This window comes from Cherax quadricarinatus, chromosome 31, assembly GCF_038502225.1.
Source record: "Cherax quadricarinatus isolate ZL_2023a chromosome 31, ASM3850222v1, whole genome shotgun sequence".
NCBI classification, from domain to species: Eukaryota; Metazoa; Arthropoda; class Malacostraca; order Decapoda; family Parastacidae; genus Cherax; species Cherax quadricarinatus.
The window spans coordinates 30,014,268-30,033,497 of record NC_091322.1 but is presented as its reverse complement, the minus strand read 5'-3'; the positions used below and the strand labels follow the sequence as shown (position 1 = coordinate 30,033,497).

Genomic DNA, 19,230 nt, shown 5'->3' with positions numbered 1-19,230 from the left:
TGCATAGTTCCTTTGTATAAAGGCAAAGGGGATAAAAGAGAGTGCAAAAATTATAGGGGGATAAGTCTGTTGAGTGTACCTGGTAAAGTTTATGGTAGAGTTATAATTGAAAGAATTAAGAGTAAGACGGAGAATAGGATAGCAGATGAACAAGGAGGCTTTAGGAAAGGTAGGGGGTGTGTGGACCAGGTGTTTACAGTGAAACATATAAGTGAACAGTATTTAGATAAGGCTAAAGAGGTCTTTGTGGCATTTATGGATTTGGAAAAGGCGTATGACAGGGTGGATAGGGGGGCAATGTGGCAGATGTTGCAAGTGTATGGTGTAGGAGGTAGGTTACTGAAAGCAGTGAAGAGTTTTTACGAGGATAGTGAGGCTCAAGTTAGAGTATGTAGGAAAGAGGGAAATTTTTTCCCAGTAAAAGTAGGCCTTAGACAAGGATGTGTGATGTCACCGTGGTTGTTTAATATATTTATAGATGGGGTTGTAAGAGAAGTAAATGCGAGGGTCTTGGCAAGAGGCGTGGAGTTAAAAGATAAAGAATCACACACAAAGTGGGAGTTGTCACAGCTGCTCTTTGCTGATGACACTGTGCTTTTGGGAGATTCTGAAGAGAAGCTGCAGAGATTGGTGGATGAATTTGGTAGGGTGTGCAAAAGAAGAAAATTAAAGGTGAATACAGGAAAGAGTAAGGTTATGAGGATAACAAAAAGATTAGGTGATGAAAGATTGAATATCAGATTGGAGGGAGAGAGTATGGAGGAGGTGAACGTATTCAGATATTTGGGAGTGGACGTGTCAGCGGATGGGTCTATGAAAGATGAGGTGAATCATAGAATTGATGAGGGAAAAAGAGTGAGTGGTGCACTTAGGAGTCTGTGGAGACAAAGAACTTTGTCCTTGGAGGCAAAGAGGGGAATGTATGAGAGTATAGTTTTACCAACGCTCTTATATGGGTGTGAAGCGTGGGTGATGAATGTTGCAGCGAGGAGAAGGCTGGAGGCAGTAGAGATGTCATGTCTGAGGGCAATGTGTGGTGTGAATATAATGCAGAGAATTCGTAGTTTGGAAGTTAGGAGGAGGTGCGGGATTACCAAAACTGTTGTCCAGAGGGCCGAGGAAGGGTTGTTGAGGTGGTTCGGACATGTAGAGAGAATGGAGCGAAACAGAATGACTTCAAGAGTGTATCAGTCTGTAGTGGAAGGAAGGCGGGGTAGGGGTCGGCCTAGGAAGGGTTGGAGGGAGGGGGTAAAGGAGGTTTTGTGTGCGAGGGGCTTGGACTTCCAGCAGGCATGCGTGAGCGTGTTTGATAGGAGTGAATGGAGACAAATGGTTTTTAATACTTGACGTGCTGTTGGAGTGTGAGCAAGGTAACATTTATGAAGGGATTCAGGGAAACCGGCAGGCCGGACTTGAGTCCTGGAGATGGGAAGTACAGTGCCTGCACTCTGAAGCAGGGGTGTTAATGTTGCAGTTTAAAAACTGTAGTGTAAAGCACCCTTCTGGCAAGACAGTGATGGAGTGAATGATGGTGAAAGTTTTTCTTTTTCGGGCCACCCTGCCTTGGTGGGAATCGGCCAGTGTGTTAATAAATAATAAAAAGGAAAGCTAAAAGGGACTATGAAATTAAAGTTGCTAGGAATTCTAAAACTAACCCAAAAAGTTTTTTCCAGGTATATAGAACAAAAGTCAGAGATAAGATAGGTCCCCTTAAAAATAACTATGGGCATCTTACTGACAAAGAGAATGAAATGTGCTCGATTTTAAATAATGATTTTCTCTCGGTTTTTACACAGGAAGACACTAATAATATTCCAGTAATTAATTTTTATAGTGGGCCAGAAGAACATAAATTATGTAACATCACAGTCACTAGTGAAATGGTTGTGAAGCAGACCGACCGACTGAAGCAAAATAAGTCACCGGGTCCTGATCAGGTTTTTTCAAGGGTTCTTAAGGAATGCAAAATGGAAGTCTGTGAACCATTAACTAATATTTTTAATTTATCTCTTCAAACAGGTGTAGTGTCTGATATGTGGAAGATGGCTAATGTAATTCCTATTTTTAAAACAGGGGACAAGTCGTTACCGTCAAATTACCGCCCAATAAGCCTGACCTCAATTGTAGGCAAATTACTAGAGTCAATTATAGCTCAGATTATAAGAAGCCATCTCGATAAGCATAGCTTGATTAATGATACTCAGCATGGATTCATAAGAGGCCGGTCTTGTCTAACTAATTTATTAACTTTCTTCAGTAAAGCTTTTGAGGCTGTTGACCACAATAAAGAATTTGATATTATTTACTTAGATTTTAGTAAGACATTTGATAGAGTTCCGCACCAAAGACTGTTGAAGAAAGTAGCAGCTCATGGCATTGGGGGAAGGGTGCTCTCGTGGATCGAATCATGGCTCACAGACAGGAAGCAGAGAGTGTCCATAAATGGGGTTAAATCCGAGTGGGGATCAGTAACAAGTGGCGTTCCACAGGGATCAGTCTTGGGCCCGTTGTTGTTTATAATATATATCAATGATCTTGTATGTAAAGTAAAAGGACACAAGTGCAACTAATGTGACATTTATTGTGGCAACGTTTCGCTCTCCAGGAGCTTTATCAAGCCATTACAAACAATACATGGACACAGAGGGTATATAAAGGCTCAGAGTGAGGTGAATACTAGTGAGGTACCATTTCAATGTTCACTAGTGGTAGTAGTAGTAGTAGTAGTAGTGGTAGTGACAAAAGTAATACAATATGGTAGAGCAATTAATTCGTACATGAGTAAAAGGATATAAAAGCTATTACTTGGGTAACATAAAAATAGGTTGGACAAATATAAACTGGAATGAGGCAGGTTGTTTCAGTGTTCACTCTCTGTGCTTTGTGTAGTATAACAGGAGAGACTATGTGATGGCAGGGTTTACTGTTTTCAGGAGGATTCTTGCTAAGACTTCGGAGATGGTGAAGCTGCCGTTGTTTTGTTTAATTGTATTCGAAACAGCGATCAGTGCTGATTCAAGGCACTTGCGTGTGCGGAAATTAGTTTCTTTTATCACTAATTGGGCGTCTCTGAATTTCATAAGATGATTGGTGGAATTTCGGTGTTGTACACAGGCGTTGTTTAAGTTGTCGTTCCTACATGCGTATATGTGTTCATTGAGGCGGGTGTCGAGGTTTCTTGCTGTTTCACCTACGTAGATCTTGTCACAGCCTCCACAGGGTATAGTGTAAACTCCTGCATTGACTGGTTCGTGGTGCTTGGGTTTTGTCCTGGTTAGATCCTTTATTGAAGTGGTAGAAGCGATGGCGACTCTGGTGTTAGCTTGTGAAAGTACTTTTGAGACGTTTAATGCAACCTGGCTGTTGGGAAGAATTATAACTTTGTTGGGAGCGGTGTTGATGCGTGGAGAATTGATGATCTGAAGAGCTCTTTTCTTGCAGTCTTTGATGAAAAAAGAAGGAAATTGTAACTCAGTGAATGTTTGGTGAATGTAAGTACATTCCTCGTCAAGAAACTCAGGACTACAAATTCGGTATGCTCTTAGGAAAAACCCAATGATGATGCCTCTTTTGGTCTTGGTATCTTGACTGGAATAGAAGTGTGTGAGATCATTTTTATTGGTGGGTTTCCGATAAACTTGAAATCTTAGGTTTATCGGAAACCCACCAATAAAAATGATCTCACACACTTCTATTCCAGTCAAGATACCAAGACCAAAAGAGGCATCATCATCGGGTTTTTCCTAAGAGCATACCGAATTTGTAGTCCTGAGTTTCTTGACGAGGAATGTACTTACATTCACCAAACATTCACTGAGTTACAATTTCCTTCTTTTTTCATCAAAGACCGCAAGAAAAGAGCTCTTCAGATCATCAATTCTCCACGCATCAACACCGCTCCCAACAAAGTTATAATTCTTCCCAACAGCCAGGTTGCACTAAACGTCTCAAAAGTACTTTCACAAGCTAACACCAGAGTCGCCATCGCTTCTACCACTTCAATAAAGGATCTAACCAGGACAAAACCCAAGCACCACGAACCAGTCAATGCAGGAGTTTACACTATACCCTGTGGAGGCTGTGACAAGATCTACGTAGGTGAAACAGCAAGAAACCTCGACACCCGCCTCAATGAACACATATACGCATGTAGGAACGACAACTTAAACAACGCCTGTGTACAACACCGAAATTCCACCAATCATCTTATGAAATTCAGAGACGCCCAATTAGTGATAAAAGAAACTAATTTCCGCACACGCAAGTGCCTTGAATCAGCACTGATCGCTGTTTCGAATACAATTAAACAAAACAACGGCAGCTTCACCATCTCCGAAGTCTTAGCAAGAATCCTCCTGAAAACAGTAAACCCTGCCATCACATAGTCTCTCCTGTTATACTACACAAAGCACAGAGAGTGAACACTGAAACAACCTGCCTCATTCCAGTTTATATTTGTCCAACCTATTTTTATGTTACCCAAGTAATAGCTTTTATATCCTTTTACTCATGTACGAATTAATTGCTCTACCATATTGTATTACTTCTGTCACTACCACTACTACTACTACTACTACTATCACTAGTGAACATCGAAATGGTACCTCACTAGTATTCACCTCACTCTGAGCCTTTATATACCCTCTGTGTCCATGTATTGTTTGTAATGGCTTGATAAAGCTCCTGGAGAGTGAAACGTTGCCACAATAAATGTCACATTAGTTGCACTTGTGTCCTTTTACTTTACATATTGTCGGTAATTCTACCAACTTTATCACATCAATGATCTTGATGAGGGAATTACTAGTGATATGAGCAAATTTGCCAATGACACGAAGATAGGTAGGATAATTGATTCAAACGTAGATGTTAGGGAACTTCAGGAGGATTTAGACAAACTCTACTCTTGGTCAGAAAAGTGGCAGATGCAGTTCAATGTAGATAAATGCAAGGTTCTGAAGCTCGGGAGTGTCCATAACCCTAGCACTTATAAGTTAAATAATGTAGAACTTAGCCATACAGATTGCGAAAAGGACTTGGGGGTTTTGGTAAGCAGCAACCTTAAACCAAGACAGCAATGCCATTGTTCACAGCAATGCCTAAGCGTATGTAATAAGGCAAATAGATTACTGGGATTTATATCAAGAAGTGTAAGCAACAGAAGTCCAGAGGTCATACTGCAGCTTTATACATCATTAGTAAGGCCTCACCTAGATTATGCAGCTCAGTTCTGGTTTCCATATTACAGAATGGACATAAATTCGTTAGAAAACATTCAGCGTAGGATGACTAAATTAATACATAGCATTAGAAATCTTCCTTATGAAGAAAGATTGAAGACTCTTAAGTTACATTCACTTGTTAGACATAAGAACATAACATAAGAAAGGAGGAACACTGCAGCAGGCCTGTTGGCCCATACTAGGCAGGTCCTTTACAATTCATCCCACTAACAAACATTTGACCAACCCAATTTTCAATGCTACTCAAGAAATAAGCTCTGATGTGAAAGTCCCACTCAAATCCAACCCCTCCCACTCATGTACTTATCCAACCTAAATTTGAAACTACCCGAAGTCCTAGCCTCAATAACCCAACTAGGTAGACTGTTCCACTCATCAACTACCCTATTTCCAAACCAATACTTTCCTATGTCCTTTCTAAATCTAAACTTATCCAACTTAAATCCATTACTGCGGGTTCTCTCTTGGAGAGATATCCTCAAGACCTTGTTAATATCCCCTTTATTAATACCTATCTTCCACTTATACACTTCGATCAGGTCTCCCCTCATTCTTCGTCTAACAAGTGAATGCAACTTAAGAGTCTTCAATCTTTCTTCATAAGGAAGATTTCTAATGCTATGTATTAATTTAGTCATCCTACGCTGAATGTTTTCTAACGAATTTATGTCCATTCTGTAATATGGAGACCAGAATTGAGCTGCATAATCTAGGTGAGGCCTTACTAATGATGTATAAAGCTGCAGTATGACCTCTGGACTTCTGTTGCTTACACTTCTTGATATAAATCCCAGTAATCTATTTGCCTTATTTCGTACACTTAGGCATTGCTGTCTTGGTTTAAGGTTGCTGCTTACCATAACCCCCAAGTCCTTTTCGCAATCTGTATGGCTAAGTTCTACATTATTTAACTTATAAGTGCTAGGGTTATGGACACTCCCGAGCTTCAGAACCTTGCATTTATCTACATTGAACTGCATCTGCCACTTTTCTGACCAAGAGTAGAGTTTGTCTAAATCCTCCTGAAGTTCCCTAACATCTACGTTTGAATCAATTATCCTACCTATCTTCGTGTCATCGGCGAATTTGCTCATATCACTAGTAATTCCCTCATCAAGATCATTGATATATATTATAAACAACAACGGGCCCAAGACTGATCCCTGTGGAACACCACTTGTTACTGATCCCCACTCGGATTTAACCCCATTTATGGACACTCTTTCCTTCCTGTCTGTGAGCCATGATTCGATCCACGAGAGCACCCTTCCCCCAATGCCATGAGCTGCTACTTTCTTCAACAGTCTTTGGTGCGGAACTCTATCAAATGCCTTACTAAAATCTAAGTAAATAATATCAAATTCTTTATCGTGGTCAACAGCCTCAAAAGCTTTATTGAAGAAAGTTAATAAATTAGTTAGACAAGACCGGCCTCTTGTGAATCCATGCTGAGTATCATTAATCAAGCTATGCTTATCGAGATGGCTTCTTATAATTTGAGCTATAATTGACTCTAGTAATTTGCCTACAATTGAGGTCAGGCTTATTGGGCGGTAATTTGACGGTAACGACTTGTCCCGTTTTAAAAATAGGAATTACATTAGCCATCTTCCACATATCAGACACTACACCTGTTTGAAGAGATAAATTAAAAATATTAGTTAATGGTTCACAGACTTCCATTTTGCATTCCTTTAGAACCCTTGAAAAAACCTGATCAGGACCCGGTGACTTATTTTGCTTCAGTCGGTCTATCTGCTTCACAACCATTTCACTAGTGACTGTGATGTTACATAATTTATCTTCTTCTGGCCCACTATAAAAATTAATTACCGGAATATTATTAGTGTCTTCCTGTGTAAAAACCAAGAGAAAATAATTATTTAAAATCGAGCACATTTCATTCTCTTTGTCAGTAAGATGCCCATAGTTATTTTTAAGGGGACCTATCTTATCTCTGACTTTTGTTCTATATACCGGGAAAAAACTTTTTGGGTTAGTTTTAGAATCCCTAGCAACTTTAATTTCATAGTCCCTTTTAGCTTTTCTTATCCCCTTTTTAATGTCCCTCTTAATGTCAATATACTGATTCATAAGATGACCCTCGCCTCTTTTGATACGCCTATAAATTCCTTTCTTATGCCCTAGTAGATATTTCAGCCTATTATTCATCCATTTTGGGTCATTTCTATTTGATCTAATTTCTTTATAAGGGATAAATGTTCTTTGAGCAGCATGTATTGTGTTCAGAAAACTGTCATATTGATACCTCTCTTCGTTACCCCAGTCAACAGATGATAAGTGTTCTCTAAGCCCATCGTAATCTGCTACGCGAAAATCTGGGACTGTTACTGAGTTATCCCTACTATCATACTTCCATTCAATTCTAAATGTAATTGATTTGTGGTCGCTAGCACCCAGTTCCTCTGAAACTTCTAAATTATTAACAAGGGATTCATTGTTTGCCAGAACTAAGTCAAGCAGGTTATTACCCCTTGTAGGTTCTGTCACAAACTGCTTCAAAAAACAATCCTGAACTACTTCTAAGAAGTCGTATGATTCTAAATTCCCAGTCAAGAAATTCCAATCAATATGACTAAAGTTAAAGTCTCCTAGAATTACTACATTATCGTGCCTTGTGGCCCTAACAATTTCCTCCCATAGTAGTCTTCCCTGGTCCCTATCTAAATTTGGGGGACGGTATATCACACCTAAAGTTAATTTTTCATGCCCCTCTGAAAATTCTATCCAAACAGACTCTGTATGTGTTACTTCAGACTTAATACCCGTTTTAGTGCAACAGTTCAAGCGATCTCGGACATACAATGCCACCCCACCCCCCTTCCCGATACTTCTATCTACTTGGAACAATTTGAAACCCTGAATGTGACATTCTGCAGGCATGTCCCGACTTTTTGAATTAAACCACGTCTCAGTAATGGCAAATACATCTATGTTACCTGCACTAGCAACTAGTCTCAACTCGTCCATCTTATTCCTAGCACTGCGACTATTTGTGTAATATATACTTAAGGACCCTCCTTTCTCTTTATCATTCCTGCTCCTTTCTGTTATTCCACTAAACCTATTACTGTCCTTGGCAATTAGTGCCACTGGCTTTCCGATATCCACCTCATTTTGCCTATTACTAGTTCTCCTAGTACTCATATTACTACCCTGAGACTTCACAGTTTTCCCGCAAAAACCCATACCACTAACTATTCCTAGTTTAAACACCTAACAGCTCCCTCCACTGCGTTGGCCAGTGCTCCCACCCCACACCTAGATAAGTGAACCCCATCCCTGGCATACATGTCATTTCTGCCATAGAAGAGGTCCCAGTTGCCAATGAATGTTACCGCATTTTCCTTACAGTATTTGTCCAGCCAGCAATTGACACCAATTGCTCTGGACAACCATTCATTTCCAACTCCTCTCCTTGGCAAAATGCCACATATGACAGGTTTCCCACCCTTCCTCCTAATTATCTCTATTGCTGACCTATACCTGCTAATCAGGTCCTCACTCCTACGTCTGCCAACATCGTTGCCTCCAGCACTGAGACAGATAATAGGATTGCTCCCATTACCTCTCATGATGTCATCCAGACGGCTAACAATATCCTTCATCCCTGCCCCAGGAAAACACACTCTCTGCCTCCTACTCCTGTCCTTCAAGCAGAATGCCCTATCCATGTACCTAATCTGGCTATCCCCAACAACAACAATGTTTTTACCTTCCTTTGCGTCGTGCGTCGTGATGCTCCGAGTAGTCGACTCACATTCGCCAGGTAGCATTACGCCACTTGTAGAATTCGTCAAGACGTTCTCGATGGTCTTCGTTGGGGTTTCTAGGGATGTCTCACTCACGTCTGCCAATGCTTCTTTGGTGCTCGTTGTGGCATTCCCAGTAGAACACTCACATTCGTCGGGTAGCACCGAGAATGGGTTAGAAGTTTCCACGGTAGTCTTCTGGTTTCTCATTGTTTCTGCCTCTCCAGCCGTTTTCTTGATCTTCAGCTTGGTTCCATGTTGCCCGGCCACTGACCAAGCTCCCCTCTTAACCTGGGGACTCACAACAGGAGGATTACTACGAATCCTCTTGTTCTCCTCCGTTAATCGCCGTATCTCCATCTTAGCAACTCTGAGCTCCTCTCTCAGCTGCTGGTAAAGTTGCTCAAGAGAGGGCATCCTGGTTCAGATTCACAGAGAGCACACAAACAGGTCTTCACAGAGCTAAGTACACGTCACCACTGACGTGTACTTAGAATGTGTACGAAGAATGAGGGGAGACCTGATAGAAGTGTATAAGTGGAAGATAGGTATTAATAAAGGGGATATTAATAGGGTCTTGAGGATGTCTCTCCAAGAGAGAACCCGCAGTAATGGACTTAAATTAGATAAGTTTAGATTTAGAAAGGACATAGGAAAGTACTGGTTTGGAAATAGGGTAGTTGATGAGTGGAACAGTCTACCTAGTTGGGTTATTGAGGCTGGGACTTTGGGTAGTTTCAAATTTAGGTTGGACAAGTACATGAGTGGGAGGGGTTGGATTTGAGTGGGACTTGCACATCAGAGCTTATTTCTTGGGTAGCATTGAAAAATGGGTTGGTCAAATGTTTTGTTAGTGGGATGAATTGTGAAGGACCTGCCTAGTATGGGCCAACAGGCCTCCTGCAGTGCTCCTCCTTTCTTATGTTCTTATTTAGAAAGGACATAGGAAAGTATTGGTTTGGAAATAGGGTAGTTGATGAGTGGAACAGTCTACCTAGTTGGGTTATTGAGGCTAGGACTTTGGGTAGTTTCAAATTTAGGTTGGATAAATACATGAGTGATAGAGGTTGGATTTGAGTGGGACTTGCACATCAGAGCTTATTTCTTGGGTAGCATTGAGGGTTGGGTTGGGCAAATGTTTTGTTGGTGGGATGAATTGTAAAGGACCTGCCTAGTATGGGCCAACAGGCCTGCTGCAGTGTTCCTCCTTTCTTATGTTCTTATAATGGCATGACCTGACCTGACCTGACCTGTCCTGGAAGCATCTGACCTGTCCTGGAAGCATCTGACCTGCCACAGCAGCACCTGATATGATCCAGCAGCATCTGACGTGTCCTAGAGGCATCTGACCTGCCACAGGAACACCTGACATGTCCTGAAAGCATCTAACCTGCCAGTAGTACCTGACACTTGGCAGGGCCTGATCTGTCAATGCAGAACCTGATCTATCCTAGCAGCACCTAACTAGTCCTGATGGTGCATGATCTGTCCTGGCAGTCCCTCATCTCCTACATATGCTTTATATAACACTTTTTTTATGTACAGTATTCATGTGCAATACATGTACTTGATACAGCTACCAGTGGATGAAACATCATATTAATAAAAAGTTTCTTTGCTAAAAGTGTTTTTTACCACCATCTGTCAGCTCATAACAATTCATTTACACTAGATGTAAAAAGTATGATGATACTAACAAGCTGTGAAGAAGGACAATTACGAATAGTTCTGGACTAATGAAGTTAGTCGTGGTGGAACATTTCCTTTAATAAATATCCTGAAATGTATATGCATTTATATCCATATATGCATTTACATCCATATGGTTGTGAACATATACAGAGGTGAATATGAAGATTTTAAATTGATAAATTTAAACACTAAAAAAAATAAATGCTGGATATATATCTACTATAATTGTACTTTTTTCATTAATAAAACAGAAAAAATCTTACAATTACCTGTAACAGGAATAACAAGAACGATCTTTGTGTACTGGACATCCACTTCCACCACCAATGCCATACACATATTGATTGCTCTTAGATGAATGTTCAGCAAAGTAGATACCTGAAAATATTTTTAGATTAGTGAGTAGCTTCATCCAGATTAGTAGCATGGTACTGTTTAGTATCCAAATTAATATGAACTATTACATTACTACAAGACTCCTTTTTGAATTTGTAATCTTTAACAAGTAACAAAATCAGAACTTTCAAGTTATCGTGTGGGAGAGAATTTGAAGTTAGGAAATTTTTTATTATTTTTTTTTTTATTATCACACTGGCCGATTCCCACCAAGGCAGGGTGGCCCGAAAAAGAAAAACTTTCACCATCATTCACTCCATCACTGTCTTGCCAGAAGGGTGCTTTACACTACAGTTTTTAAACTGCAACATTAACACCCCTCCTTCAGAGTGCAGGCACTGTACTTCCCATCTCCAGGACTCAAGTCCGGCCTGCCGGTTTCCCTGAATCCCTTCATAAATGTTACTTTGCTCACACTCCAACAGCACGTCAAGTATTAAAAACCATTTGTCTCCATTCACTCCTATCAAACACGCTCACGCATGCCTGCTGGAAGTCCAAGCCCCTCGCACACAAAACCTCCTTTACCCCCTCCCTCCAACCCTTCCTAGGCCGACCCCTACCCCGCCTTCCTTCCACTACAGACTGATACACTCTTGAAGTTATTCTGTTTCGCTCCATTCTCTCTACATGTCCGAACCACCTCAACAACCCTTCCTCAGCCCTCTGGACAACAGTTTTGGTAATCCCGCACCTCCTCCTAACTTCCAAACTACGAATTCTCTGCATTATATTCACACCACACATTGCCCTCAGACATGACATCTCCACTGCCTCCAGCCTTCTCCTCGCTGCAACATTCATCACCCATGCTTCACACCCATATAAGAGCGTTGGTAAAACTATACTCTCATACATTCCCCTCTTTGCCTCCAAGGACAAAGTTCTCTGTCTCCACAGACTCCTAAGTGCACCACTCACTCTTTTTCCCTCATCAATTCTATGATTCACCTCATCTTTCATAGACCCATCCGCTGACACGTCCACTCCCAAATATCTGAATACGTTCACCTCCTCCATACTCTCTCCCTCCAATCTGATATTCAATCTTTCATCACCTAATCTTTTTGTTATCCTCATAACCTTACTCTTTCCTGTATTCACCTTTAATTTTCTTCTTTTGCACACCCTACCAAATTCATCCACCAATCTCTGCAGCTTCTCTTCAGAATCTCCCAAGAGCACAGTGTCATCAGGAAAATAAACTTTAAATAAAATTATATTTAAAATGTCAATCACCCGAGCATCACCTGTTGGCAAAATAATGTAAGTATCCCACCCCAAACTCTATTTCCTGAAGCTATTAAGCACAGTTCATATTACTGGTACAACTTTACAAGATTCAGATTCCTTAATTATTAGGGGCCAGTATCTAAAATGGGCAGGAACGTGCCAAGCTACAAAGACTTAGTAAATGTTAAAACAGCAAAACAGTATGCAAGTAGTGAGTGACTTTCAAAAACAATCAGACACATCCAAAGTAAAGAGAGCAAACGAGTTTCAGTCTTGGATCTTGAAAGAGTGAGGGAGGTGGGAAAAGGAACACTAAACAAATCCCCAGGATTTTAGTTTTTTACCACAAAAGCCATTTCTGCACCAAGGTAGCATGGTCCTATTCTCTATTATAATTCTGCTCCTACTGTAAGCATAATATTCACACCACACATTTTTGAACATGCCATGTGAAACTCTCATCTAGTCAATTAGCAATTACAAGGAGAAGGGATGAATGGGCCAAGACTTGAAGAAATGATGTGTTATCTGATTACTTAGCTGGTTCAGTTATCATAGAAAGTCTCAAAGCATTTATTGCTGTCACCTACACCCCAATGCCAAATAACAGAAGACATAGGTAAAAATATGACAAGAACAATGCAACAGCAACACTAAACATTGTTAATGAGCTGGCAGAAGAAACAGTAGTTTTTCAACCAAAGATATATATTGGAAAAACTGAAACCTACACAAGCATCCAGAGATATAAAGAATCAAGGTGATGACTGCATAAAGTGATTTCCTAAAACAATACGTATATTAAAATTGCAAAGAGTAAGAGAAAATGAACTTTTAGCAAAGGAGACTGAAAAAAGAATATTGAGTGCCTTTCAAGGCAAAGCTGAAGTTAAACTGGAGAAAAGAGGAGATAATGGAGAATCAAAAAGACTTATGTACAGAAAAAGTGATTATGAAGGGAGGAGTCATCTTCTGGCTCAAGTAAAATGGAGTTATGAATTCTGGGGACTGTCCACTCAAGAAATTGCTATAATACTTCAACTAGAAGTGAAAGCAGCACAAACAAGTTTGTAACAACCATCAAGGGGATAGATAAAAAGCTCTAGGAGAACCCATGGTTCAATTGTCCACGTAAGGAAGCAAACTCTAGGAACACAAAAGCATGGAATATGTACATAATGAACCCAAACCTAGAGAGTATGGAAGCTAGCAAAAGAGTAAAAACAAAATATTATATGGCAGTGAGGAGGAAAACTTAATTTTTTTTTTTTAAATGGACATACAGTCTCTAGTAGAGCTCTCTCTATCTCTGCCCAGGGGATCTCAATGGGGTTTACATTTGAGGAATTTCCTGGCCATTTATCAAAGAAGGGTACTTCAGTCACAAAGACATTAAACAACAGATTTTGCAGTGTAGCAAGGAGCACTGTTTTCATAAAAATTTTGCACCACAAGTGAAAGATTTGGGTAAATAACAGACTAATTCTAGGTACGTTAGTACAGTTAGCATTAGTGGGCTTCCCTGACATGCTTTTTGGTGTGGCATGTCATGAACACTTTCCTCAAGGAACAGATGCAACCAGGTCCTTACTGGCCACAGACACACATCACTGCCTCCTGTTTGATGGCCTACCTTATATAATCCAATGATCTCTGCAATTGCCCATATTAATTCACCAATAGCCAAAAGTGTCCAACACACTTGACTCTCAAAAATACACAGTGCAGGGGGACCTCAGACACAAAACCATCCACCACAAGTCCAAAAAGCACATAGGATACAGCCACTAGCCATAGGAAATCCTGAGATATGCTGTTTTGAGTTGCCAAGCCAATATAACTTTTTGTCTCAGTGACAAGAATGGGACAACTAACATCTTATAAAACAAAGTGAAACTTGAGAAAGTGCAAAATAAAGCATCACAACTAATACCTGAGTTTAGGACAATGTGCTACTAAGTAAGAATACAAGAAATAGGCCTTTTTCACTGGAATATCAACAAGAGAGGAATATAATCACAACACAAAATAGTACTAAGAGGGCAAACAAGAACAAGAGAGTAATAGTTGGAAATTACACAATTAAATAAGTCAGAGAAAGCATTTCCCCAATTTAAGGTTGGTAAATAAGAAAGAGAAAAACAGACATAAATGCAGTATAATGCAATCCTTTATTAACAAGTTTTTCCCACACAGTAGGCTTTATCAAGTAACAAACAGATTTGTGACTTGATAAAGCCCACTGTGTGGGCAAACATGGTCAATAAAGGATTCCATTATAACGCATATTTGTGTCAATTTTTCCATCGTGTCTGAATTTTACACCATCAATCTCCAAGCAGAAAGAGCTAAGTATTGAGAAAGTGGAAGCAAATTTCATACAGTAATTCAAAAATAGTTATGACAGAGCTCAATCATAATAGTTAGTCAAACACTAAGAGGCAGGACCAAGAGCTCAAGCTCATCCCTGCAAACTCAAATAGATAATTATACAAAAAAATTCAAGAAAGATATCCAAGGTTTATTACCACACTGATACACAGCTGAGAAGCAAGAGTTATGAGGCAAGACTCTGCAAACTAAATATTCCCATACTGTGAGAACACATGAACAGTATTATCACAATATACAAACTACTACTGATCAGACATGAGAGACAATCACAGATTGACACAGGAGATAACAGAACATGGATGAAGGCTTTATATCCAATACAGCCAGAAACAATATATAGTTCTTTTGTGGTAAAGCGAAGAAATTTAATAAACTAGTAAGTGATGTAGTGAAGGCTGATGTCATGAATGAATTCAAAAAAAATATGAGGCATAAATGTCATCTGATAGTCTATAAGTTAAAAGATGACCCCAGTAGGTAAAGCTCAATCTCCACAAACTTAACTAGGTAATTACATAGATAAACTTTGATAAGGCTTTGTGACATGAGTGTAGTAACTAACCTGCACCAAACATTCCACCAATATAAGCATGCCTTTCATCAAAGCCCTTTTGCACAATGGCAGAAATAAAAGGAGAGCCATGGAAAAGCATTCTTTCAGTGGACTGCCCATTACTTTCTTCCGCCACTTCCCGCCTTCGATGTGCATAGCGCTCCCACAAACGTTTATTTCTAACCTTCTGAATCTGGAGAAATAAAAAAGAAAATGGATAAGTACAAGAATAATCACAATTCATGTTTCACACAAATAAAAACAAATGATTCAGCAAAAGGGTAATCAGCATGCATATTGGTGTCTGAAGGAAGCTACACACATTGATACAACTGCCACCAAAGGCTTAAAATAAACATGCATGAACAAAGCCAATTCATGAAAGATGAAGGATTCCATAGAGAACCCCTCTTTATAGAAGTGTTGACAATGATGATATCAGGATATCAAGTAGTTAAGAATAAGAAAAAGAAAAAGAAATGAGAAATGGCTAGAGGACCACTGTAGCCAGGCTTACGTAGCTTCTAATCAAACAAGGTGACAAGATCTTCCTCAAAGAATATAAGAGAGAGACTGGACTTCCCTGACAACACTCAGTTTGCTGGGTGACTCATTTCCAGTACTGAGGGCTATCACACCTTGAAAGGATCTTTGTGTATTAATTACCACTGTTTCTCAACAACTTCTGGTTCTATCTCTTTCCTTGCTGATGAAGTTGGCACTTTTTCCAGCCATAAGTTATGAATGTTTGTCTTGGTGGACAACACATGCTTTGCTGGTGTTATGAATTCTTCAAGCATATTGGTGTAGGTAGGACAACTCTTAGCATGTACATTCAACAGCATAAAAAAACTGAGATGGAAAGAAATAATCCCTGCAATATAATATGAAAATGATAATTCAAATTCTTATTTCTTTCCACAAACCAGCCGTATCCCACCGAGGCAGGCGGTCCAAAAAAAAAAATGAAAGTTTCTCTTTTTAAATTTAGAAATGCATATAGGAAAAGGGGTTACTAGCCCCTTGCTCCCCGCATTTTAGTTGCCTCTTACAACGTACACGGCTTATGGAGGAAGAATTCTGTTCCACTTCCTCATGGAGAAAAGATGAAATAAACAAGAACTAGTAAGAAAATAGAAGAAAACCCAGAAGGGTGTGTATATATATGCTTGTACATGCAAGTGTAGTGTGATCTAAGTGTAAGTAGAAGTAACAAGACATACCTGAAATCTCGCATGTTTATGAGACAGAAAGAAGACACCAGCAATCCTACCATCATGTAAAACAATTACAGGTTTCCATTTTACATTCACTTGGCAGGGCAGTAGTACCTCCTTGGGTGGCTGCTGTTTACCAACCTACTACCTAAGCACAATTCAAATTCTTCTTCTTTCAACAAACCGGCTGTATCCCACCGAGGCAGGGTGGCCCAAAACGAAAAATGAAAGTTTCTCCTTTTAAATTTAGTAATATAAATAGGAGAAGGGGTTACTAGACTCTTGCTCCTGGCATTTTAGTCGCCTCCTACAACACGCATGACTAACGGAGGAAGAATTCTGTTCCACTTTCCCATGGAGATAACAGGAAATAAACAAGAACATGAACTAGTAAAAAGACAAGAAAACCCAAAGGGGTATGTATATATAACACCTTCCTGTTAACCTTTTATTTTTATAGTTCCTGATAATGTGAGAAGTCATGAAAGCACTTGAAATTTCACTATTTTGTCACAGTGGTTGGTCTGCATATATATGCTTGTACATGTATGTGTAGTGTGACCTAAGTGTAAGGAGAAGTAGCAAGACGTACCTGAAATCTTGCATATTTATGAGACAGAAAAAAAGACACCAGCAATCCTACCATCATGTAAAACAATTACAGGCTTCCATTTTACACTCACTTGGCAAGATGGTAGTACCTCCCTGGGCAGTTTGTGTCTACCAACCTACTATATAGGACAATTCAAATTACCTTAACAATATTATACTTGGCAAAGACTCCTCCTGCATGACCATTATCTCTATGTTCTCGTATAGTGGCCTGCATCTCCTCCTCCACTGCAATAAACTCTCTGTCCTCTCGACAAAGGTCAAGTAATAAAGTACCCTGAGATGATCCATTTCCACCGTTATTATTACTACATCCACTCCCTACTAAGCCATCTGTTGATAGAAAATTTATTAGTAAAATAAAATTAAAAACAATAATAGTAATAATAATTCAAAATCATCAATAATAGCTCAAAATTACAGTAATATAAAAGTGAACATCTTAGGAAATTTCAAACTGAGATAAAGTCAAATAATATAAATAAACTATAATGATGAAATTCATAAATCATGCCACAGAACTGTTACAATTAGATATGTATAAAAAATTATACAAAGTAATCATTTTCACACACAAAAAAAATTCTTACTATGTTGAATAAGCAACTTCTCAACGCCCTTGAGCAGCTTATGTCGGTGGCCATATGCATTGATTCCTATAGTTTTAAGCTCTTCATGACCCATTTCTGCTAAGATATCCAATGTTATGTCCTCTCTTTCAAATATATCTCGCAGGTGTTCCAGACCTAAACTGTGAGGGGGTAAAAAAAAAAAATATAGCAAATTTGTAACTGTGTTCTGAACAGGGTCTACCACATAACAGAATATATACTGTAAAAACAATATATACAAATTTGGAAGGGCATATAAGAAAAAGAAATTAAAAGTGAACACAGAAAAAAGGAAGGTGACTAAGGAAACAAAAAAGTCTAGGCACAGGTTAGATTTTTAGATTTTGCCACCGAAGTGGCTAGTTTATTATGCACCTCATATCCATTCTGTGTATGGTACAACAGGAGCATATGGATACACAAAAGACCTAGGAACTAGGCCCCAAAAGGATTAACAGGAGTACATCTGGATTTATATCTACAGTTCACTTATCTGTCACAAGCAAATTTAGGAAATTTGCTTAATATATCTGGTATTTTCATTAATAAGATATCTTGACATGTCACATTTTGTTATTATACTGTATCTCTATATTCCTCAATAAGTGGACAATTAAGCATCTAGGTAAAGACAGACTGAATACCACATTTGAGGGAGGGAGCATGGAGAAAGTGAATGCATTTTGATATCTGGGAGAGGACATAGAAGACAGGTCTACAAAAAGAAGAGCTGAATAACAGATCAGGTAAGGCAACAAAAAATGGATGGTATGTTGAGGTATCTGTAGAAAGAAATTTATTTTTAGGGAAAAAAAAAATGTACAGGAGAGCCCCACTTGTATAGCAGATTAGGTACCGGGCTACAGCTGTAAAGCAAAAGTTGCTGCAAAGTGAAACACAGCCTTATTTTTTTTACTTGCAAATGCAAATAAAAGCCTGATAACATGTTTACACTATCATATATTAAGTGAGCAATATAGCTAGGCCTAAAAAATGCATATACAATACACACATTACTTACCTTAAAATATTTTCAACCTTAGCTTATAGTGAGTAGTGAATATATTCATTGCAGGAAGTCCGAATAAATGAAGAATGGATATAAGTGAAAAACCACTGCATTAGTGAAATGCTGTAAAGTTGGGCCCACCTATATCAACACTTTTATACAGGTGCGAGGCATGGGTGTTGAATGTAACAGTGAGGAGGCAACTAGAGGCAATGGAAATGTCATGCTTGAGAGCAATGTATAATGTAAATATCACGCAGAGTTAGGAGCATATAAATTAATAGGGTCTGTGGGATTACCAAGGGTATATATATAATTCAGGGGGATAAGAAGTTACAGATGTGGTCTGGGAACATAGAGTGGATAGGGAGGGATAGGATGAAGAAGAGGGCATATAAATCTGGGGTGGAATGCAGGTAGGGAGGTGTCATTTCAGCAGTGGTTGGAGGAAGAAAGTAAAAAAGGCATTATGTTTGGTATATTGCTGGTGTGGTTAG

General features: G+C 39.3%; 1 protein-coding gene across 3 annotated transcripts in view; it reads right to left on the bottom strand.

The window, feature by feature from the left end:
• The window catches only part of Tnks (tankyrase), a 102,546-nt gene that overhangs the window by 13,613 nt on the left and 69,703 nt on the right, over positions 1-19,230 (bottom strand). For all 3 annotated transcript variants that reach the window (XM_053788345.2, XM_053788352.2, XM_053788358.2), the window contains exons 17-20: positions 17,704-17,864; positions 17,256-17,446; positions 15,294-15,477; positions 10,978-11,086 (exon numbers count right to left, since the gene is read on the bottom strand). In XM_053788345.2, coding sequence (XP_053644320.1) covers positions 10,978-11,086; positions 15,294-15,477; positions 17,256-17,446; positions 17,704-17,864 — 645 coding nt within the window. The remainder of the gene's footprint in view (positions 1-10,977; positions 11,087-15,293; positions 15,478-17,255; positions 17,447-17,703; positions 17,865-19,230) is intronic.